The sequence below is a fragment of the Eucalyptus grandis genome, chromosome 7, assembly GCF_016545825.1.
Source record: "Eucalyptus grandis isolate ANBG69807.140 chromosome 7, ASM1654582v1, whole genome shotgun sequence".
Lineage (NCBI taxonomy): Eukaryota > Viridiplantae > Streptophyta > Magnoliopsida > Myrtales > Myrtaceae > Eucalyptus > Eucalyptus grandis.
In genome coordinates this window covers 10,102,210-10,127,884 of record NC_052618.1, presented here as the reverse complement: position 1 = coordinate 10,127,884, position 25,675 = coordinate 10,102,210, and the positions used below count along the sequence as shown (strand labels likewise).

General features: G+C 36.5%; 2 protein-coding genes across 2 annotated transcripts; both read right to left on the bottom strand.

Annotated features, from left to right (window-relative positions):
* Positions 1 to 1,111: 1,111 nt before the first annotated feature.
* LOC104452700 (phenylcoumaran benzylic ether reductase Pyrc5-like) lies at positions 1,112 to 4,356 on the bottom strand. Its single transcript, XM_039316672.1, has 5 exons — positions 4,088 to 4,356; positions 3,499 to 3,633; positions 2,286 to 2,523; positions 1,552 to 1,755; positions 1,112 to 1,463 (listed from the first exon to the last, which is right to left on the bottom strand). The coding sequence occupies exons 1-5, from the start codon at positions 4,268 to 4,270 to the stop codon at positions 1,297 to 1,299; spliced, it is 927 nt and encodes a 308-aa protein (XP_039172606.1). The 5' UTR covers positions 4,271 to 4,356; the 3' UTR covers positions 1,112 to 1,296.
* A 7,003-nt stretch (positions 4,357 to 11,359) lies between these two features.
* On the bottom strand, positions 11,360 to 18,462 carry LOC104433000 (non-functional NADPH-dependent codeinone reductase 2). The gene is given in 5 exon segments (XM_039316776.1): positions 11,360 to 11,548; positions 11,551 to 11,701; positions 13,056 to 13,235; positions 17,756 to 17,999; positions 18,094 to 18,462. Coding segments are annotated over 5 exon segments (966 nt in total). The 5' UTR covers positions 18,414 to 18,462; the 3' UTR covers positions 11,360 to 11,477.
* Between the last annotated feature and the right edge of the window lie 7,213 nt (positions 18,463 to 25,675).

The window sequence follows — 25,675 nt, the reverse complement described above, 5'->3', positions numbered from 1 at the left end:
AGTTGTTAAACCATTGACATGTACACCAATTCAATTTTAGTTATTTTGATTTGGTCAATTTAGTTCTAATTTTTTTAATGATTTACCTTGGGATACAATGCTAAGTTGTACTGACACTGATACGCGACACGCAATACAATACGATATGATATGACAAGTCAACATATCATTTCTAAAAAAAAAAAAATCCAACACATTAGATACATATATTAAATGTATATTTTTGTTTCAATCAAATTAATTTGATTCAAATTCATAAATAAATAAATAGATAAAAATGAAATTGATTAGAATGAATTTATACTAAAAATCGTGAATCAAGAAAGTAAAAGTTAAAAGAGAAGAGAAGACTAAATTTTCCTCATTTCTCCCTTTTATTATTTTTATTACTATTTATTTATTTTACATATTTACATTTTGACCCCTTATTTATTAAAAAAAAAAAATTGACTATGTTGGAATTGCATGTCGGAATTCTACCGTGTCAAGAGAATTGATCACATATCAAAATTTTTGACACCCATAAACTGCATGTCGAAACATGTCAAAGTGTCATTCCTAACTCACGTGCTGGGAGAGTTGATCACATGTCCGATTTTTCAAGACTTGTTGACCGCATGTCGAAATGTGTCAAAGCATATCAAACATGTGTCGGAGTGCCGATGCTTCCCAAGATACAATCAACGTCTACCTTCTGATGTAACATGGCAAATATATATATATATTTTTTTCACTCTCTTTTTACCCTTCCTTTTCTTTTCATTTCTTACGTACTTTTTCCTCTTCTTCCTCCATCAATCGCTTGGCCTCAGCAAAGACCTTGATGCCCTCACCAAGGGTCAACCTCACATGCCTGGGGCAAGGCTCGACCTCATCATTGGCGGCTCCAATTCATTACCCACACCGAGGACGTACCACACGTAATATACAAAATTAGATAAACCCGTGTCTACTTTTTAGCTTCTCATAGGTTGGGCCATAAAGCCATATCAAACTCCAAAACATGAGTAACTTCTCTTAGCACTACATAGATGCACACACATCGAATGTTCATAGTATGTCCTTGTCTTTGGAGGTTGTACACGCCATAAGACAATCAGCGGGAGCGACATTTCACACAAGGATCCTAACTAGCAGAATCCCATATTATTCATGATTCAAACCAATGTGAGAAATCTACCAAACACAGTCAATTTCTGCTATCAGACAAACTGATGAAGGTACTAATCCATGATCGTGTATTATATACGAGTCCAGTTGATGTGAGAAATTACCGAGCACAGTCGGTTTCAATAATCAGACAAATTGATCAAGGTACTGATCCACAGTTGTGTACTCGATATCGGGATAGAGTTCCGAAGCTTCCACTTCAAACGATGGCTCAATCTCGAAGTTGGTTTGGTCTCCGTTCACGAAACAAGAATGTAATATGGCCAACGTGGCTTTGAGTGGAACCGCCGCCTCTACAATATGACCGGAAAAGTAGACCAATCGAAGCTTGAGAATGGAGATAATATCACGTACTTAAATCTGATAAAAAGCATCCCTAACCTTGAATGTTCTTCAGAACCTGCTCCTCCGGAACATACACCCTCTCTAGGTTCTTGCCAATCTTTCTCTCCCACAAAGACACAAGATCATTAAATGAGTAGGTGTTGGCAGGAGGTCTGACATACAGAATTTTGTTCAAGGTCCTTGGATCATCCACAGATTTGATGGTATAGATGCCAATGTCATCCTCCTTGTTAATCACCGCTGTATATTGACCGGGAGATTTTTAGAATTTGGCTGATAAATAAATCATAGATCCATCAATGTCCCTAAAGTTATTTTCAGCTAGTATTTAATAATAATAATAATAATAATAATAATAATAATAATAATAATAATAATAATAATAATAATAATAATAATAATAATAATAATAATAATAATAATAATAATAATAATAATAATGTAAATGATTTACCAGAAACTTTCCGCCAAATGTTCTTTCTCAACCAAATACATCAAGATAACCATCTTTATATGCTAAAAAGATGAAACTGTGTCAAGATAACCCACATGATAAGATAACCCTCATGACATTCATATCATCTATTAGTCCCTAAAATTGAAGACTAATGGATGCAAAAGGCCCAACATCTCTAGATAAGGAAATTGCTTGGAATTCTCAATCTTCAAGAACTACTCCTCGCTCTGATCACTATCGTAATTAAATCGCGAAAGATGTACAGAAAAATCTCAATGGCTTAAAATGCACAATTCAATGAATTGCTTCTCACCTTTTGCATTTCCATCCCCAAAGATGACAACTTTATCTCTAGGGCAAGCTGTAGCCCCCGGCTGTGACAATGTTGGAAGGAAGTAACCCGCAAAACAGTTAGAACATACATAGGTATAAGGGATTCCCTCGGCCTCAACAAGGCGGCGGATCTTAGCCTTAGTGGCAAGTAAAGCTTTCATTGGCTCCACAGCATGGACACGATCCACATCACATCCAAACTCTGAAGGCAAGAATCTCTAAAAGGAAACATAATCAAATCATGAGAAATGTCTTTATAAGAAAGCAAGAAAAATTTAGAGCATATTCCCTTTAACCAACAAACTTATATGAATTTTGGCAAAAAAGAAGACAAAAAGACAAAACTTATGTGAGACTGAAATTCATGTTGTTTCAATATGTTACTATAACAGGAAAAAGTGATTATAAGTGAATCAATAAATTCAGCAATTAAGCAAATTCGACCCCAACTACTATTAGAAAAATAGAAGAAACTGTCAAGTATAAAATTGGCAAACATTCTGCTTGCTTGGACACTTTCACAAGTAATAAGATATCAGGTAAGTACTACTCAAAAGGACCATTTCCAGGAGTAACTAGTTCATGTTTCCCGCACTGTCCTATACTTGGGTTTGAAATAGTTATCCTTGAACCTACAGATCACTTCTACACAAATACATGACCATTTAAGAAAAACAAGTTAAAGTCTGCAGATAAATAAGACCATCCATCCCAAGTCTTCAAGGCGGATCTCACAAGGAGAACGAGGTGCACTTGTACCAGAAGAGAGAATAAGCTCACACATATATTTAAGTTTGGATCCACTTTATTTATTCTCTTTTTCCTTTATGGAACTCCTATTTCTCTCCAGCCAGACGCACCAAAACAAGCAAACGGGTGTTGTTTTCCATATCCTGTCAGTATTCCTCCTTTTCCTATAAAGAAGCCAGCTTAGCAAAACTTCTTTCACCAAGTACAGCATGACCTATTGAACACCACACATAGTAGCAGCTCTCAAAGCTCTCTGGTCACCCTAGACTGTAGCAACAAGTGGTTAGAACTTTCACCTTTGTGCTCACCCACAGAACACCAATTAAAATACACCTTATCCCCTTCTAAGATTTTCACCAGTTCAAATTGCTCGTAAGAAGCTTCACATCCAAACACAGCAACCTTTATAGTAACAAAAATGAAATTATTAGAAACAGCACCACCTTGACATTCCCAGCTGCCTTAATGGCAGCAACAATCTTCTCTTGGTCCTCTACTCGTTCTGTCCCAACTGCAGAAATTACCACATCAACCTGCTTAATTGCGTTCAGTAGACTCTCTTGATCGTGTATGTCTCCCTGAGAATCAAATAATCAGGAACCTCAATAAGCAATCGATAAAGTCAACAATCATCAACAAGATTTGTCTACACAGCAAAGTGCAGCTCTGTAGCTACAGCTGTCTCATAAACAGCTAAAGCATACAGAAGTTTCCACAAGATTTCGTCTGAAAATGTGCACGCTTGTATCATCATGCAAAGCTGAGATTTCGTCAGGCATTTGAAAAAGGAGATGAACGTGAATTCTGATTTCTACCATATACAAAGACAATATATCAGAGAATAGGAAGAGCAACCAAATCGTAAGGTGACTCCATCAACCCGTACGAGCGTGAGATAAAAATCAACTCCGATTCTACCGCTAAAAACATTTCTCAGAACGGCAAACCAGATTAACGGCAGGTGAAGCTTCAATCCGTCGAAGCAGAACCAGGTGCGGCAACAAGCACAATCACACGGAAATAACTACTCACATGAAATAAATTGACGCCTAAGCTCCTAAAGCCTTCGACGATGTTGGCCTTGGCGGGGCTGGAGAGAGCGGACTCCCTCACGAGAGCGAAGGTAGGGTGGCCGGACTTAGCACTCGCTTCCACGATGGACTTTCCGAGGTATCCAGTGCCTCCAATCACCAGGACTTTGCTCTTCTCGGCCATCTCGGAGGGCTCTTTCTGTTTAAGTCAACGCCTAAAATGAGAACAAGAAGCCGCAAGTATGAAGAAGCAACGAGAAGCTGTTGAAGACAAAATATTGAATAAATAAAACAACATGTCACATTATAATAATATTATAGTCACTGCGAGTGGAGCCTTCAAGAAGCGGTGAACACGTCGGTCAAAAGGAAGAAGGAAAGCAGGGTTCAACGTGCTAACTTGGGCTTGAAGAAAAAGTTAGCCGCAGATCCTTTCACATTAAAGTAGGGAATGAAGGCGGTGAAACTTCACCTATATATAAGGCCTAAGTAACAGCGATACTGACACATAAAATGGCACGGCACGACATATCGATACATCAATTTTTTTAAAATAGAAAATTTCTATATATTAGGATACGTTATATATTAAATGTAATGATATTCACAAATAAATAAATAAATAAATAATAAATTCTATAATGAATTTACACTAGAAATATTAATCGACAATTTATTAATATTATTCGTTGTTTTAATTTAACAAATTTAAGTTCATTCCAATAATCCATAAAATTTAGAGAAAAAATAAGCAATTCACATTTTGTACTCGCGTATTAGACGTGTCGAAAGAGAAGAGAAAAAAAAAACTTAATGAGTGAATTGTGTATAATGAAAAGTGAGAGTTAGAAGAGAAAAAAATACCAAATTTTTCTTTTTTCCCCATTTATTATTATTTTTTATTTTTTTATTTTTTCACATATATATTTCAACCCATCATTTATTGAAAAATTTAAAATTGATCTCACGTATCGGAACCACGTGTTAGAAACTCGCATATCGAAATTCCTGTAGGAGAGTGTTTAGAAAGTTGGCTAGGTGTCGGATTTTCTGATACGTGTTAACCAAATGTCAAAAATTGTCTAAAAGTGTGGGAGGGTGTTGGACACGTGTTAGGTTGTTCGGCATGACATGAAAACTCTTGAAGAATGTCAGTACTTCCTAATATGAGGCTTCACATGAAGCATTTGAAGATAGGCCAAAATGCCTCAAAGGTTAAAGAGAGGCTTAACAGCCTCAAGCCACCGAAGGTGGAGTAGAGAGCCTCAAGCTAAGGAGAGGGCCTCGCACCACACAAAGGCAGAGAGCCTCAGGCTAGAGAGGAAGCCACCGGGTACAAAGGTGAGCTTTAGGGAAGCCACACATATGTGAGCTTCAAGGAAGCCTCCAGTAGTGAGAGCTTCAAAATAGGAAGTCACCAAGCCCAAAGGCAAACTTCTAAGAGAGAAGCACTGCAGCCTCAGTGGCTCTGTGTGATTTGAAAAAGGAAAATAGAATAGTTGAGTGTAAAAAGGAAAATAGAATAGTTGAGTGCCCATTATGCAAGATGCATTGGCTGATTTTAAGCCCATGTCTACCAAAGCCCAAACAGTGTGAAATTTGATATGTGAGAGTGTTTATTTTAAGTGTTGTACTTGTACCGTAGTTTAGCACGGCTGCAGCAGAAAGGAGGTAAGCTTTAATTGGCTGGAAACCATGGATTATCTCAAGAATCTGTAGATGCTGCACATTTTCTGCAGGCTCTAGGTCAATCACACAAATGTTATACTTTATTCTATCTTAACCCGTGTCAACGATGGTCCATATCTAAGAGTTGCAACTATCATATGCAAGGCGGATGCTCCAGCTTGAGGGGAATTGTTGAAATACATTTATAATGTTAGGCTATTAGCTAGTAGTTAGTAGGTGGTCATATATAAGGAAATTAAGGTTTTGCTAGTGTCTCTATTGATCTATAAATAGAGCCATCTATTTACTTTGTTATTTAGTAATTGAGTAAAGGTGTAGTCTTTATTTATCTTCTCCTTTTACTCTCTATTGAAGATTGTAGAATATATACACTTGTAACAGGGGTTCTTTTTGTCACAACATGAGTTATACTACATCCTTTAATGGATTTGGTACAATAGGAAGTGAATCAGAATTCTTCTAGTCTGTGTATGTCTGCATCAGTATTTTCAATAGGCCTTAGAATACTTCTTAGTAAATCCAGCAGTTTGCAAATGGTGGTTGCATTCAGTTATATATTTTCTCGTGAGAAGTTTAATGTATAATCTCGAGTTACCTGGAGGTGTCACCTGTCAGTTCTTAGTTGGGTGTATGTAACTACAAAATCTTTTTTGAAGCACACTGCCTAATTTAGTTGGGTTTACCTGGAGAGTGAAAGGGTTGTAACAAGGGAAGAAGGAAGAGATCTAGCTCAAAGACATAGATGTTCGTTTCTTGAATATAGCACAAAAACTAGAGAGAATGTCAATCAATGCTTCAAGGAGCTTATATAGAAGGTAAGCTGTCCTGAAAAAAAAAAAAAAAAAAAAACAACACGAAAACCGAAAACCGAAACCCAAAATTTGAAAAATCAAAACCAAACCTAACGGTTCGGTTCGGGACTTATTCGGTTTGGTTCGGAAATTTTCTCTAACGAGTTCGGTTCGGTTCGGTTTTCAAAAACCGAACCGAACCAAACCGTTTACACCCCTACTTATAGTTACCCTCTCACGCCCCCTTTTTTTTCTTTTTTTTTTTTATTATTTTAAGGTTTAAACTCCTCTACTGACGCCCTCGTTCCCAGATCATTCCAGAATCTAACAGATCAATTTACTCGGCCATCCTAAGCAAATGCCAGCAAGTTCGACACTAAAAATCCCCCTTGGATTTCACTGGAGATACAAGACTGAACGCTTCTTACTCATCCACCATCCCACCTTAACCCTCTACGAGAGCGGCGGTCGGCCATCATCCATCACCGGAACGATGAAGGCTTAACACACCACGCACACGAAAGGAACCGTGATAAAGAAAAGAAGCGAGGAATCGTGACAATGACATAAAAAACCCACAAAATGTGAACAGAGATAAACTTTCATGGGTATCACAGAGACATTTCATCGAACATCCGGCGGGCGTCGACTGAGAGGAGGACCAAGATTCATTGAAGAGTCGAGCTGGCACCCGGATTCACAAAAAAAAGGGCCGAAAACGCTCAAAAACCAGTAGAGCACAGACGGGCGAGGCCGGAACACACGTGAACCGGGCAACGACGAGAGCCCGTTCCGATGAGCCCGTAACGGGACAAAACAGGACACAAACAAGGGGCGGGCCGAGGGTCCCCCCTACCCTACTCGGCGGCGGCGAATGGAGGGCGAGTTCGATGGATCGGACCACCTCCGGTCACCTCGCACGCCTCCTATGGGCCTATTGCCGGAGGGCTCGTCGCTCTCAAACTCTCTCTCTCTCTCTCTGTCTATCGGGGTTGCTCTCACGGTCTCTCCACTCTGTCTCTCTCTCCCTCTCCGAAATTCCACAGACGAGCAAGCCCCATCCTCGGTCTCTTCCTCTCTCTCCCTTTGACCTCTCAAGCAGGCGGCGCGCGCGGCCTCCTCCTTTGCCAGCCGTCGCTGCTGGCCTGGCCGTCCCCGACCACCAATCTGGTGAGACGCTCGCTCTCTCTGCTCTCTGTCCTCCTCCTCGCGCAAGCCTCCATTTTCTCTTTCTATGCAGAGTCCGCGAGAGCGTGAGGGAGAGGCTGGGCTGGGGGGAAAAGAAAAGGAAAAATGGAAAAGAAGGAAGGTCAGGCCGGCTTGCCCCCGCCCGGTCTCGCTAAAAATAAAAGGAAAAAGCCACGAAAACCCCGAACTTCGCCCGAAAACGACACATTTACTCCAAACTTTTTTTTTTGTGACCCGAACTTTTCAAATCGTGACACATTTACCCCCATCAAGGGCATTTTTGTCTTTTTATTCTGTTTTTTCCTTTTTCCTTTTTATTTTTTTTTCTTCTTCTTCCCTCCGCCGGCCATGGTGGAGTCGGCGGAGGGAAGCCGGCATCAGCCGACCTCGCCGGCGTCGGGCGAGGGGGGGACACCCTCGCCCGACGAAGGGGCGGTCCTCGCCATCCGGGCGAGGGGGGACACCCCGCCCGACGCAGCGAGGGCGGCCCTCGCCAGGGCGCCGGGCGAGGATGCCCTGCGATCTGGCGAGGGCACCCTCGCCCGACGCAGCGAGGGCCGCCCGCCCGACGCCGGTGAGGGCCGCCCAGCCCGAGGCCGGCGAGGGTGACCCTCGCCCGACGCCGGCAAGGGCAGCCCCCGCCGGACGCCGACGGAGGGAAGAGAGAAGGAAAAAAAAAATTTTAAAAAGTAAAAAAAAATTTAAAAAATGAAAATACCAAAATGCCCTCTAATTTTGGGGTAAATGTGTCACATAACGAAAGTTCGGGATTTTTCGTGTCGCAAAAAAAAAAAGTTTGGGGTAAATGTGTCACGGTTGGCAAAGTTTGGGGTTTTTCACGTCACAAAAAAAGTTTGGGGTAAATGTGTCATTTTGGGCAAAGTTCGGGGTTTTTCGTGGTTTTTTCCCAAAATAAAATAATTTCTTACAAGCTTCTTTTTTTTTTTCGTTTTTAATTTTAATGTTAGTTATGCAAATGCTCCTAATGTCTATATGCAATGCAATTAATGCTCTTAATTTCTATATGCAATGCAATTAACGGAATTATGTTTGCTACGATAGGAATTAAATTAATCCATAATTTTCAATCCAATTAATAAATAATGAAATGGACCCATCAAAATTTAGGTGTCAACACATAACTCTATAACTAATTGAATTTAGGTGTGTGATAGAGAGAATCTTGCTTCTTTTTTTTAATGTTTTTAATTGGGGAAGTTTTCTTTTGTTCGTAGACCATGTATAAACGAAAGATTTCTATTACATACATCGCTAGTGTATGAATTAGGGGCCATATTTTCCTTCCTTCATTATACTTTACTCCAATCAAGTTTTTGTTTGATTGATTACCAATATAAACATCACTTGCATGCGAACTTAATAAAAAGTAAGTGTGAGTTATAACCTTGCACACTAACCAAAAAGATAATTTCCTCCAACCAGATTTGAAAGAAACCACGACCCTTATTAATTTTACACAAACAATCTTAGAATGGAAATATAAACTTGCTTATGTATTGGCGAAAAAACAAAAAGAATGACCATCATTATTAGATTATTTATGCAAACTGCTTTAAAAAGTAAATAATTTATGTAAGTACAAGGTGGTAACTCAATTGAAAAGTTGGTAAGTTTAATAAAAAATATAAATAACTATTGGTAAGCAACTCAAGAGATTTGGTAACAAAACTAATAAGTGACATTGTTTGAGAAAAACTAATAACTCAAATGAAGTTTGTAATTGTACATGATAGTTGGAAAATTTAAGGTTTTGGAAAGAAAGACAAATAAGAAGTTGTACTTATAAAAATGAACGACACATAGGTAATTCACAATTAAGAATTGGTTATGGAAAACTAGTCAATAACTTGATTGCAAAAAAATTGGTAAATACCTTAAATAAGGGAAAATTATTTAAAAAGTCTTAAAGTTATTGCATTTTTGTTAATTCAGTCATAAATTTCAAAATTTTGTCAATTGAGTCATAAACAATTTCACATTACCAATTGAGTCCATCTAACAAACTTTATTTGGATATCTCTCACATGAATGTTAGCCATCTTACATAGCACGACAAACGCCGATGTTGAGAATTTTTGTTAATATTTTAATTTTTTTGAATTATTTGTTTGTTTCTTTTTTATTATTATTTTTCTTTATTTTATACAATTCTGACCACCTAGGGTCGTTGGGCCTTCATTAGCCGTGGGCCAAGGTGATCCTTGCTGGCTATGGCGAGGGCAATATTTGAATAATGCGCGAGATTGTTATTTGATTGTTCCATTTTACTCTAATATGAAATGGCCAGTCAATCCTTATAAATATTTTCTGATTAATTATGTAATTGAGTTTAGAACAGCTCTCTATTACAATTTGAAGCACCTTTTTATTACACTGCACGATGACGGATGAACACTGGAAATTAAAAGGGACTAGCGTTCCTTTAGGATTAAGGCTCAACTATTTTGGGATAATTTATTCAGTAAGTCTCAAGTTGAATGAACTGAGTGAAGCAAATAATGCTTCTTGATTAAATCTTCTCATCCCAAAGCTCTTCGGGAGACTTGTATAGACCATCTGGGGATACTACTTGAAGTCCGGCCAATCCTTTATTTTGTGGAATTTGACTAATTTTGTTCAATTCTTCAAGGCTCAAGCTCTAGTCGAAAATGTCAAAGTTCTCTTTCATCGTCTCTATGTTGAAGCTTTTCAATAGTACACCGACTTCTTGTTTATATGCCCACCTTAAACAAACGTTCATGCAAACTAGTAATATAGCCAAAATATGAGTTTAATCATTCAATTGAAACATTTCCGTGTAAGAAAAGTGACATAAATAATCCTAAACTATGGCTTAATGTAAAGTCATCCTTGGATTTTTAATTTGTTTAATATGGTATTTGAACTATCCCTAAATGTTCAATCTAGTCCTTAGACTTTATAATCTACTTGCTCAACTTTCCATAAAAACATCAAGTTAGTCATTTGGTAATATTTAAGACTTTTCATAATTACAATATTGGCTAAAATTTCAAAATATTATGTCATTTCAATCCATTTCCTAAATCAACAAAAAAAAGGTGGCTTTTTATTATTATTATTACTTGATGATTTTATCTATCCAAAAAGTTAGGAACTAAAATTATTTAAGAAAAAGAATGTTTTCTTACCCTAAAGTAATTATTTTTCTTTTTAGAGTTGTATATAAAGAGAGATAAGTTATAAGATAGTTAAAGAAAAGGGAAAGGAAGCTGGTATTATCAATTGGTGGAACTCTGTTTAAGGTCTTTTACGAGTAAATTGAGGTAATTAATTTGTAAAGATATGAAACATTTTGAAGTATTTAAGTCTAGAAGATTAGCATAAATATGAGAAATCAGTTTAAGCGTTTGCCGTTTAATCATCTACTTATACCATCCACAAAATTGGAACAAAGCAAAAGCTGTCATGTATGAGCATGCATGATAGCTAGATTATTATTGGAATTTGCTAACAGATTTTGAGTTGTTGTGAGAATAACAATATATTGTAAGTCAAAACTTCTTAAATGAGTGGACTCCACGATTCCATTCAAAATACTAAAGGAAGGGAGAACATAATTATGCTATTCTAAAATAGAAGGGACTGGCATTCATTTGGCATTAAGGTCCAACAATCTCTGAACAAGTCATTCAATACTTCTCGAGTTGAATGAACTTATTGAATGAATATAATGATTCTTGATTAAATCTCCTCATCCCAAAGCTCTTCAGGAGACTTGTAAGGACCATTTGGGGATACTATTTCAAGTCCGACAAATCCTTTCTTTGTGGAATTTGACTAATTTTGTTCAATTCTTCAAGACTCAAGCTCCAGTCAAATATGTCAAGGTTCTCTTTCATCCTCTCTTTGTTGAAGCTTTTCACCAGCACGCTAACTCCTTGTTCATACACCCACCTTAAACAAACCTTCATGTAAACCAATAATATAGCCAAAATATGAGCTTAACCATTATTTGAAACATATCCATGTAGGAAAAGTGACACAAATAATCTCTAAACTTTGGCCCAATATGCAATGTTATCCTTGAATTTTTAATTCATTTCATATGATCCTCAAATTATTCTAGTCCAATTTTCATTTTGTTCAATCTAGTTTCTTAACTATCCCTAACAAAATCAAGTTAGTCACTCAGTAATATTCATAAGTTTTCACAATTGCAGTATTGGCTAAATTTCAGAATATCTTGTCATTTCAATCCATTTCCTTAATCAACAAAAAAAATATGGCTTAATTTTTATTTTTAACTTCTTTTTGTCTTTATAGTTATCACAACATTTTTATTCAAGTAAAATTTAACTTATGATCTCTATTATAGTAAAAGTTAAACCTCATTTGCAATTGTATTAGATTGAAAATCTTGCTATTTTTAATTTTTAATTTATAGATTTAGCTAAACTTAATTAAAAAACACTAACACAAGAAAACTTGATGATTTTATCTATCTAAAAAATTATGAATTTAAATTTAAATTTATATAAGTGCAATAATTCCAGAGATTAATAAATATCATTATTATATTTTCTTATGAAAACAATATAACTGTAAATGATGTTATATTTTTATTAATATAGAGATCATTAGATAAAAATATTGAATAGAACTATACTAATATTTACAAAGACCAGAAAAAAACAAAAAAAAATAGCATATTTTTTTGGTTAGTTTTGGAAATGTTTTGAAATGAAAAAATATTTTACCATTCAAGCAATAGTATAATTATGGAAACATTCAGACTATCTTATCTAAAGTTAAGGGACAAGATTGAATATTTAGCAATAGTTCAAAGATTATATTAAACAAACTAAAAATTCAACGATGACATTATATATTAAGCCAAAGTTTAGAGACTATTTGTATAATTTTCTCATCATATAAGAAGTAAAGAGTAAACTTGCTTATATATGTGCAATGATAATAACCAGATAGATATTAATAAAAATAAGTAATGTTCTAACATTTTACTTAGTTCTAGCTCAATTAATGGACTTGGTCAACAAATCCGCTAAATATCTTACAATGCGATAAAGTGATCCGATGTTAAGGAATATTTATGTGTTGTAAGGCTATATCTTTCCCTTAACCAAATTGATTAATTCTATAGGATTTATATTTTACGTAATTATAACTGACCGTATCCTAGCTACATAGAATTTTGACTTGAGAGGACCAAGTGTCTAAATTAATCATCTGAATCAATATATGAATGCATAGCATCATCCAATTCGAGAATGATAAAGTGCATAGGAGATTGATGACAACCTGGGCATGCGTCTTCCCTTTGGCTTTGGCAATCTCTTGTAGCACCTCGCATTCCATCACTCTATTGGTCCCCCAAAAAGTTCCTTTGGCGCCTAACGGAGAGAAGGCGGTAATGTGTACTCCCTTTTGCTTGCAGAATTTCCTTAGCTTTTGTTGTTGCCACAAAGGGTTCATCTCCACCTACATGATCAACCACACCCATTTAAATCATATAATAAAAATTATACCCTTTTGTAAGAGTCCAAGGAATTAAGACTCATCTTATTTAAGATTGAAACTAGTCACTTTGAAGAAAAAATGTTATCTCATTATAGTAAGTTTCACGCTTATTCCTACAAAAAATATCATGATGATATTATCATATTTTCCATACTGTAATGAATGTTGTCCACCAATCTCAACGCCTCCAATATTTTTTTAGGCTAATATCATGAAAAACCTTAAATTTGTACATTTGTGATAATTTTACCCCAAACTAATTTTTTGATAACAAAAAACTTCAAATTGGTACACTCGTGACATATTTACCCTTCATTAGGTTACATAAATTTTATTATGGAATTGCTAAACTGGATGACACATGGCAATAAATCAATTGATATAGCAAATTTACGTAAAAATCTATATTAACAAGGTGAATTTGTCACAAGTGTAGTGAGATTTTTGGTGATCCAATAATTAGTCTAGTGCAAATCCAATTTGAGATTTTTTTATAATATTAACCCTTTTATATATGAGTTTCCTACGTATGATGTTCTAGCATAGCTCAAGTTACCCATTTTGACTTTATTGATAATTAAATGATGCATTAATTCTTCAAGACTAATGAGGGCTTGGCCCCTTGCCCATATTTTGTCAAGGCCATGATACCCTCAATTGTACCAATTAAGTCATAAACTTTTTTTTTTTGTCAATTTAGTTATTGCCAAGGCCGCAATGCCCAAATCTGGCGAGGATGTCTCGGCCCTCTCCTCTGGTTGTCGAGCCTTCTCGGCCTTTAGTCCCAAAAAGTCAATGAAAAGAAAAGAAAAAAAAAAAAAAAAAAAAAAAAACATCAGCTTCGGTTAGTGTTCATATAAGTAATATTGAAAATATTTAGGATTAAATTAGCACTATTAAAAGACTTAAAGCTGAATTGTCACAAATATAATAGGTTGATGGGTTTTTTGTAATATTCCCAATTTTAGGAGATTTGACATTGTTGCCTTTGCCATCCATGTAGGTCTTAAATGTACCTTAAAACTTATGCACGAAAAAGTTAGAGGGTTGTGTGTTCGTTGGATGTTTTCTCCAACTAATCATTTTTGTTGATGAGTTATGCGAGTTATACCGTACACTTGTAAATCTGGAACAAAGCACAAGAACGGAGAAAGAGAAATAAAATAAAAAATCCAAAACCTGACCCTCAGCCTCATTCGCCTCGCGGACTGCAATGCCCTGAATTAGCTCATTAAGATATTATCTGCCTTGCCATTTTTCATGTTAAGCATCATAGTTTAGTCCTTTGATGTAAAGGAGGGTACCTTTTTAGAAGGTCAACTATCCTAGGAGTGATTCTTTAGCATTGCTATTACGTGAAAAGACAACTCCATGAATTAATTCCAATTTTCACACATGTCCACACACATCTCAAAATCACTCTCCTCCTATTCAATGCACAGTTCAATTCATTTTAACCACGTTCAAAATCCTAGAAGCATGCTAGGAAGTGCTCCTTGTCCAAGCCCTTAGGCCCCAATGACTACTCTCTACCCTCATCTGATCGAATCATTACAAGCTCACCAACTTCTGCATGGTTCGTTCCCAAACCATACACCTATTGGAGGGGGATCCCACTTAGATACTGTATCGCAGTACTCTGGATTAACTCACTAACGTATTGTCCACTTTGACTTGTCTGATAGCGAGCTTTACAATTTTGTCATTTGGCATATGAGTGGACACTTTCTAAAAGGTTACCCATCACGAGAGTGTTTACCACCTGAGCAGGCTTACTTCTGGAGTTCCAATGTTAAGCATTGTCATTATGTCAATAGATATTTTTGTAAGTTCTAATCTACTCTTTCACCATCTTAAAAGCATATCAAGAATTGCTCCTTGTTTAGGCCCTCTGACCTTGTGGACCACTCCCTCTCATTGTTGGACCGGTCGTTACACTGACAACATCCCTTCGCTGGTGCGCCTCCATTGACATCTCGAGGCCACCATGAAGCCCCTTTCTTTAACTCACAGCAAAGGTGGCGACCTTCCCACGAGTTCTAGAGGGGATGGGATGACATGGGCGTTGCCAGCTCGACTGACAGCGGCGGCAGCAAGCTCAGTGAGGGCAACGGCTCAGGCATGGTGAGTGTGTTGAGAGTATTCTCGAGTTTGAGGTCGTAAAGGAAATTCAATCAAAATAGGTTTCCTAGTATGATTAGGTTTTTTAGTATGAGTGCTTTCCTCGTTTCAGTAAGATATCTAAAAGTCGTTTTCTAATATGTACAATTTATTTTCATTTTGTAGTTATTTTATTGATCAATCATTTTTTTTTTTGCAGCAGGATGGACACTGGACAGTGAGGCCGCGGTATTCATGGACACTGTAGCTCGTCGGAAACGAGGGGAAAGGGAGAAACAGAAAGAGAGAGGATGGGATTTTTATCTTTCTGGCACAATCCCACGAACCAAGGCTTGAGGGTCAGAGGAAATTTGGTATTATGCTGGTGGACGACATGACCCAATTCAATTACAATTTTTTTCAACCGAATATGTTAAACGCATCGGAATTCAGAGTGATCCTTTCCCTCTCTTGGGTGAAGCATCAAAATGACTTGAGCCATGGTATTTCTCATCTCTTCCAAAATAAATAAATAAAGCATCAAAAGGTTTTACCTCAAACTCCGCAGCTCCTACTCAACACACACATAGTGAACTTGAACTATTTTGAAGTCAAAATCGCACACAAAGACTAAATAAACCGGAAATGATTGATTCCTGATCTAGTCCACTTCTAAGATAAAATTGGAAATTGAATCGTGGACTAGTTTCAAAATTAAGAACTTGGGACTGAACTGGTCCAATGAAACTAGTCAAATCTTTAAACATTGAAGAGAGCAGCATGGTCTCCACTCTAACTATATGATGTCCTTGTCTATTGCATTTAGGGTGGATTTGGTTTAGATTTGCAAATAAGCCCTAGAAAATGCAATAAGGAAAATGCAAATGATTTTGGCCTAAAGCTCACAAGGGAAATTTAAATTGCGTTTAGTAATTTTTTTTTTTTTGTAAAGCTATTTCATCCTAAATAGTGTTTAACAAATATTTTTTTGCAAAGGCTTTTGGGTCTAATTTTTTTAATTAAAAAAATCAAACCCTTTGACGAAGGGCTAAGGTGCTGGCGAGCAAGAATTGACACCAATTGCCATCGTCCAAGGTTATGCGACCCTTGGTGAGGGTTGCCCAACCCTAGGCGTCGCAACCCAAGCAATCGGCCGAGGGCATGTGACTTGAAACCTTGTTGCTTGGGGTCACGCAACCTCAGACGATTTTCTCCAAGGTCTCGTGACCCAAGCAACCAACCTAATCTAGCCTCACCGACCACTTGCCAACTTGATCTAGCCTCGCCCCTCGGTGACTTCTTGCAGACCCGATCTAACCCTGTCGTTGCTGCCCTTGCTCAGAAAATATGAACAATAACAATGGGCAAATTGGAAAATTGATAAATTAGCGAGAGTTGTTTTGGAATAAGAAAATTAGTTGTAGCATGTGGTTAAATGCTAAAAGCTCAATGCTAATTCCTACTAGCATTGGGTTTTCAGCCTTCCCAATGCCAACTTTCAACCCAAAGCTTCTTGGGGAATAGTTGTCGGACACTTCAAATTTTTCTTTAAGGAACTTTCAAAATACTAAATCAAATGCAGCCTTAGTTTTCTTCCTCAGAAGTCTCTATCGGATTAGAGGCATTTATTTTTGTTCTCTCTCTCATCCGTCGTGTCCCATCTCCATCTCTCTTCTCTACACAAACCCCCTTCCCCTTCTCCTTCCACAAAAACCATTGTGACAAGTCCTCCATTTTTGAGAGATGAGGAAGAGACTCTACACCTCCAACTCGCTCCGAGCTCGCAGTCGAGCCCTCTTGAATCCTCACGTTTGTTGTGTCTCCTCCCTCCTCTCTCCTCTCTCCTCTGCATCGCCCCATTGGCCCCCTCCAACTCAATAGTGGTCAGATCAACTCCGCCTCTGTCCCCATCACCCTCCTCGACTCCCACTACACCCGGCTTGTCGAGAAGGCCCTCCTCCTCCATATGTTGGAGGACGCCGTCAGCCGCCATGAAGAGAGGGAAAGAGACGTGAGAGTCGAGAAGGAAGAGCAAGCGTGAGAGGCTGCTGTTCTTTGAAGATTTTTAAGGAAAAAAAAAGTCGATCAAGGCGGTTCTACCTCTGGAACCAGACCAAAAATCATTAATTCCAACTTATGGAACCAGGAACCGGACCGGCCCCTTGAGAACCACCCAAAACTGGCTGGTTCAGTTCAGGCAGTCCTTGTTGCTCGCCTAGAATGAACATATAAAAGAGGTGCGTGCAATTCTAGACTTGAAATAAACATTTTTTTTTTTGGAAAGTATGTTTTTGGTAGCTTTTCTTTGTTATGAGAAACATTTTTTTTTCTGGAGCAATTTTAAGGAAACATGAATTCGAATGGACCAACGATAAACTCACTTGATTGACAGCAGGAGGAATCTCAGCAATGCTCAGCAACTTCTCCAGCTTTTTGCATGAGAAATTGGTCACTCCTATGCTTTTGGCCAAGCCCAGCTTCTGACACTCTTCCATGGCCTTCCACACACTTTCGTAATCAAACGGAAGCAGATCCTCCTTCTTCACCGGAAATTCACACTCCCCTGCCTTCAAGCTCACCGGAAGATGCACAAGATACAGGTCCACGAATTGGAGCCCAAGATTCCTACTCACAAGAACCGATCGATGTAGTGAAAACGAGGATAATGAAGCGCACAAACTTGGTACTAGTATGATTCGTATGTTAACTGAGATTGTACTTGAGGGATCTCTGAAGCGCAGGGACAACGCGGTCACCATGCGCGTCGCCACACCAGAGCTTCGTGGTGATGAACAGCTCCTCACGTGAGTTTATGAGGCCGAGCTCGAGGGCATCAGCCACGGCTTCTCCAAGGGGCTGCTCAGACAGGTAAATTGAGGCCGAGTCGAAGTGCCGGTAGCCCAATTGGATCGCATGGAGAATGTGTTCCTTTACGTTGTCATTGGAGCCAAACGGGAACTCGGCTGTTCCAAAGCCAAGAAGCGGGATCGCTTTGCCGTTTGTGTTGACCTGAGTCGCAGGAACAATAACATTGGCCATGCTTGTCCGTACTTTTTCGTGATGCGGGGGAGACCTAAAATATAGGAATGAATCTCTTTTTAACCATATATAGATCCCGTTGTAACCATATTCTATTCGGCATGAAAATAAATTAAATCAAGGAAAAGTACTATATCCATGTCGCGAACTTCCCCAAGATAAATTGTCAAAAGGAAAGCTAATTGATTACTTAGCCAAAGACTTAGTGTGAACTCTTTTAATCTCATACCGATTGGAGTTTTGAGGTTTTGATTTAATGAGTTTAACATGTAATTTAATTCAATTAGGAGTTGCTACTAAAATATTACGGGTCAAATAGAAACTCAAGTGTGTGAAAATATCTTTCTTTTTATTTCAAAAACATTTTGTGGATAGTCCTGGTCAATTTTGATCATAAACCACTAACATGCAATAGGTGTGCATCAATCCACAAATCAAAGTAATAAATAACTTGCTAGAAAAAGAGCAACCATAAATGCATTAAGCAAAGTAAAAGCTCATTTTATGTCCAAAACATCGAGTATTTCGTAGGATGGTCACTACAATATGCATGCCCTAACCATAATTTCTAAATGCAATGATATTTTTTCTTTTTGGATTTTTCTTCTTGTATGCAATTATAATCTAAGTCCCGTGATTACATGAATTCTAATTTAACATTCACAAATCATTAGACTAATGACATGTGTTATATAGATGCAATTTAAATGTAACCTAATTCTAATATGACATGCAATCTAATTTATAGTGGGCCTAAACATGCAATAATTAAATAATATTGATATGATGACATGACGTGACAATGATGACATGACAACAATTACGTGCCATCGAGACACAATCAATTCTATATAATATATGCATGCTATTTCTTTGAATTTTCTTTTAAGCTAGAATATGATACCAACTAATATATGTGATTACCTTATTTAAATTTAGAAATGATTTATATTAAATCTTATTCAACATTAGGTTATTTCCTAAATTACTACATGGCTCCTACATATGCGATTCTAAATTAGAAAACTGATATAAATCCAATCTATCCTATCATGCAATGCAATTTTTGTATTTTTCATAACATGAAAATTTATGGAATTAGCAACATGCGATGCAAGCCCATATAATTCAAATATTAATCTTAACCCAAATTAGGAAATAAAAGTCATCGATAATCTGATCTTTATTCTTAAAGATCAAAATCTCGATTATGTGTGCAACTCAAATAGGAAATTTCCTAAGTGGGGTAACCCTAAATTCTCAAAGAGAAATGATTGGGTGACAATCTTTAATCTAAAGTGAGAATTACTACAAAAAAACCACATAACTAATAATTATAAATTGTTATGAGGTGTACTATTTCAAGAATTAGTAACTCACAAGAAGTTATTATTTTCACGGTAATCCAAACATTGTTATGTTATCAAATCTCAAAACCAATCACAGTTAGAATCAAATAAGCCCAATTTGATTGGATTTGGTTTAGGGAAATACCTAATTTGTATTATCGACTTGAATGGACTGGTGGTGAGGCTATGGATCCTAGCAAAAAGGGCAGCCGTCGAATGTGGTGGTCACCGGCAAGGCTTGTTTACAGCAACGGGAAGCCACCGGCGGGAGGACTGATGTGGCGACTTGGTGAAGGATTGTTCAAGGCACAGGAACAGCGATCGGCGAAGCTTCGTTGGGCTGGCGCGAGATCTGGTGAAGACGAACAGGTGCGGACGTAACTGAGGTTGCTGGTGGCGGTACTGCAGGGGCAGAGGATGCGTTGGAAATTATTCGGGAACTAATGTGAGGACGGGACAATTTTCTCAATCATCAAAAAGTGGTTCCACTTCAAATGAAGGGAGCTGTTTCGTCACACATGGACTGTAAATGGTCGAGAAGAGTCCTGTTATCCCCACGCGTATCTTGACAGCCCATTTGTATCCACAATCTAAAGTCGACGACAACACAATACAAGAAGAATTGGGACAATTTTCTCAATCATCAACAAGTGGTTCCAATATGGAAGGAGGACAATCCCCACTTTTCAAAAGGGTTGGGGTGTGGATAATTTCATTTTAGAAGTGGGTTTTGACTTCCACGTAAAAGTTTGAGAGTGAAGGTTAAAATAGAAATAAAGTAGAACCGATTAAAAAAAAAACAAGTGGTTCCACTTCAAATGAAGGGAGCTGTTTCGTCACACACGGACTGTACATCGTTGAGAAGAGTCCTGTTATCTTCACGCGTATCTTGATAGCCCATTCGTATCCACAATCTAAAGTCGACGACAACACAATACAAGAAGAAACGGACCCACGACCATTATATAGTGAAATCAAATTACCTCACATATTTTGATAGTTAAAGTCCGATATGCTTGACAACAAATAACATTGTTCCGTAAAAGAACTCTGATTGCGCCACTCGCAGTTGCAGTACACATGTGAACTAGGCACACTAAACAAAACCTTAAAAAAAAAAGGGGATAATTTTCTTTTAAAAAATGCTAACTTTAGGTCAAATCCCATTTTTGCCTCAAGTTTTATTTTCTCTAAACAATATCCTCAACTTTCACTTTAATCCTAAATCTGCCTAAACTCCCAAGAATTGCCACTAGTTTCTTCAATATTAATGACATTAAGAGATTGTTATTATTTTATACGAAGGTGAGGGGGCTATTATTGTGTTTGACAGTGTTGATGAAGTTACTTATTTTAATAACCTCATGTTGATCATTTCCAAGAAATTAGTGGTAATTTTTAGAGATGTGGCCAAATATGAGACTAGAGTGAAAATTAGGACTTTTTTAGGCAACTAAAAGTTTGGAAAAATTATGATTGAACCTAAAGTTGAGGTCTTCTTATGGAATTAGGCTGAAAAAAATACATATATATTAGCGTGGAGCCCACTTGGCAGAGTCAAAATCTGATGCAAAGTCCTCATGTAAAATCACCAAAGGAGTTATAAACTTATTTCACTTATTAACAATTCAATCTTAAATATTTTAATTTGGCCAATTTAGTCCTAAAACTATTGAAAAATTGATTTTGACCGGAAATTATTGACATTACACCACTAGTGCTGGTGTTGACATGCTATGTTGGCAGTGTCACATAAAACAACCGACGTCAATTTTAGCGATTTTCAGTTAAAATTGTTTGGATAGACTAAATTAACAAATTTTCAAAAGGTTTATGACTAAGTTAGCTAAATTGAAAGGTCTAGAATTGTATTGAGATAAGTACAATATGCATAGGACTTCTTCTTTTTTTTAATAATTTCCTAGGTCCGAGTGAGATTAAGTTAATTCAAGTTAACTTTCCTTAATCTATTGGGCACACAAGCCCATGCTAATGGAAGTGGGTGGGGATGGGGATTCCAATACGTTAAGGAAATTGCGTGGCCCATTAATTTATTTCCTTTTAAATTTCCCAATTCAGATGTCGGAAATTAGGAGTTTCGCCTATAAGTCTAAACTCGAGTCTTATTCAACAAATTGAGTTTGGGAGATGCTAGCCTAATGGCCACCGTTATCCAAGATGATGATGGTGGATTGTGGGCCGCAATCTCCATTTCAAAGGAATGGACAACCGATTGAAATCTAAACAATATATTATTATATTTGCTAACCTTAATTAATTCAAAAAAGGAAACTAGATAAAAACACTACAGATGATGAAATGAAGGTTTTGTTTTCTTATTTTATTTATGGAATAATATAACCATTATTCCTTTATTTTTATCCGAAAATCAAAATCAAAATCATTCTTCTATCTTTAATTTTTTTTTATATTAAAAAACGACCCTCAACCTTTTAGAAAATGTCATGGATTACAGAATTAATGATATAGACGTTGGTGAATATACGTGTCACACTGAAATACATATGTCATGTCATGATTCATTGAAAAGTATTAGGAGTCAAAAAGGCACCACATCAAACAATATTAAAAAATAAATAAACAAAATTGAGAGAGAGAAAGAGAAGGAGGATCATTGTGACCGTTGTAGTCATGAGCTCTAGCTCTAAGCTTGCAACAACCATGAGCGTGGCAGCCACAACCATTGGAGTTTCGATTTGCAAAGCTCAAGATCATGGCTGATCATGGCTGCTCGAGATAAGCTCATGGTCATGGTGGCTCAATCGGTGATCACAAATGATTACAAATCATAGTTTTTGAATTATTATGGATGTTTTGTAGGTTTTCTTCAAGTTTATCATTTCTCTATCTTATTTTTATTGTACTCACATTTAAGCAATTCCACTTAGAGGGATTAAAGGAAATCCCGATAATTGAGATTTCATTCCAAATTTCCCAAAGAAATTGGATGAATAATTTATCTTGTTCCCTTCGCTTATATTATTAACTTATTTGTTCTTTTAAAGAACTTTTTATAGCACTTTATTCTTCATATTTGACGAAGTGGCATGTCATATAATGCTTAAGCATATATAAATTACTTCACCTTTCACTTGGCCTTAAGACTTACCTTAACACTTTTTCTTTCATGCAGATTTCTAGAGAATTATGGTTCTTGAAATATAAAGAGAATGTTTAGGAAATTCCTATCATTTCCAGCAATTAAAAAACAATTTGTATTTCTGAAAATTATGTTAGAACTTTAGCTGAAGAATTTTTTTTTTTTTTTTTGTCCTTTTAGGAAGCTTCAGCCTTCTCTCTAAATAGACTCGTGAAGTGGAAAAACCGGATCCAACCCCCAAAGAAAAAAAAGTGGAAAAACCTGCTACTCAAGTTTGTGGGTTTTCGTCCAAAAAAAAAAGTTTGTGGGTTACTCGATTTAAATTGCGCGGTGGAAGACAATCCGTCATTTGATTGTAGATAATGGTGCCATTATGGTCGCTTTTCTCTTTAATGAGATACCAAACCATTATCCAAAAGTGAAAAAAAAAAAATTGTACACTACAATGAATCTTGTTGTGGCATTTGTTGAACTTGGACACAATATGTACTTATCTAATTAAGATATGTTAAATTGAAATTTGGCTAGCACAGTGAAAAGTTGGGTTATACAAAATACAAAAAAGGAAGTGAGGCAAAAGATTTAATCAAACAAATTCAACATACTATAAATTTGTAAATAAATTTCATTTTTGGATAGCAAATTGATCATGATTTTGGTTTTGAGTTAAGTTGGATTGCTTTGGCTCAAATTGAAGTTGTATAAATAAGGGTTCAAGTGTTAATTTTGATAATTGTATTCATTTTTTAATGATGAATATATTTTTTTACAACTACAAATATGAAAAATGTTTTACATAGTGGTGTTGTCAATAAAAATCCGAAATTTAATTGTCTTATAAAAAAATATTTTAACTAGTCTTTCTATATGAAATTTAAAATATTTCACTTGGATAATGATTTCCATAAAATTCTTTTCAATTCCTTAATATTTTTCTATTTTCATTTTTATTTAATCTATTTTTGTAATGTAAAGAATCCCACTAAGTTGTCTGTTTCCTTGAAAAATTTTGTGGTTGGAGAGCACCGTTACTTTCCAAGGAGTAAGGAGTAACGTTGCCGTCACCTCATCAGTATTCATTGAGTTTTGGGAACGATAAAATTTGTCATGTTTCTTTGTATTTTTTTTGTGATACAGACGAGGCTTAAACTAAAGGAGTCACTCTTTTTTCCATCCCATATATAGATTTCTATTGTAACCTTATTCCAATCAACATGGAACGTTTGCACGCGGATAATAAGATATGCAAGCTATGGAACCTTACGTTGTGTAAAATTAGATGAACAATGCATGTGATTGTCGCAACCTATCCATCGGGGAAGGGAATATAGGTTTAGGAGTATTACCTAAAAGACGAGCTTATAACCCATGATTAAGCACGAGCTCTTCCAAGCTCATACCTCACGCGATATTGGAGGATTTATAGGAATTTTGTAATAAAGAGTCGCCACTAGCCTATTGGGGTCGGCTAAAAACTAAGTGAGGTATGAGAGTATACTTCACTTTCAGAGAGTTTAGGTTTTGGGATTTGATTACACTAATTAACAAATTAGTGCCCTTTTAATACCTAATCTTTTTCATTTAAAAAAAAAGGATGTTTTTGTCGGGCAATCTAGACTGATCTTATACTTATATATTAACATGCGAAGTAATCATACGAGTGCACAATCATTAAAATAATAATTAACAATAAAAACAAGCATTTAAATAAATTGCACGGGAGAGCAAAAAATTAACATCAAAGAAAAGATAAATACTAATCCTAATTAGACTAAATGGAAGCCAAAATCAAAGTGTCAAAATTGCACAATCAAGGGTATTCATTTTTAAGGACAACTAAAACCTTTTGAACAGGATTCTAAATTGAAATACTTCCATTTTTTTTTTAAGAGAAAATAAACCAAGAGATTAATTTTTAATGTTTTTGAAGATTTAAAAAAAGAAGAATTTTTTGGATTTTTTTAGAAAAGTTGAATTTTTTTAATTTTCCAAAACCTTTTGATTTTTTTAATATTTTGATTTTTTTGTGTCTATCTAATTACTTCGGAAATTTTTAGACTTTTCCGAATTTTGGAATTTTTTTTTTCTGAGAATTTTTTAATTTTCCTTAATTTTCTAAATTTTTTAATTAATCTTTAAAAAAACTCGAATTTTCAATATTTTCTGAAATTTTTTATTTTTTATGTTCTTTGAAAGTTGTTGAATTATCGGAATTTTTTGAATTTTTGTCATTTTGAAATTTTTAAAAAAGAATTGAAATTTTTTTAATATCATTATATTAGGGTAAATGTGTGACGCGGTAGAAGTTCAATGTTTTTGAGTCAAAAAAATTTGAAGTAAAAATTTAGGATTTTTCGTGATTTTTTCTTTCTTTTTATTTTGTTCTCTCTCCTCCCTGCTCCCTCTTTCTCTTTCCCGAAGGTTGTCTTCTCCTCGCGACGCTCTTCCTCCGAGTCCTCCCGAAGGCACGCCTACAACTTTTTCCAGAACAAGGGAAACTCGACACAACGTCTCTTCGGCCGCCGTCCATCACCACCACAGAAACACGTCCACCCACCGGTCACCCATTTCAACCATCACCAACCCCGCCGGCCACCTATTCCCGCCCCCACCCCAAAAAAAAAAAAAACAAGTAACCTAGTGAACAACAAGCACGGATACATAACAATAGATAAGAGCAGCCTAACTAATGCGGCCTCAAACCGTTGGCATGCCGTGAGAGATGGGTTTCCGACAGGGAAAAATGCATATGCGACCGACTCGAGTGGGATTTTTCCATCAAGTTGCGTGGA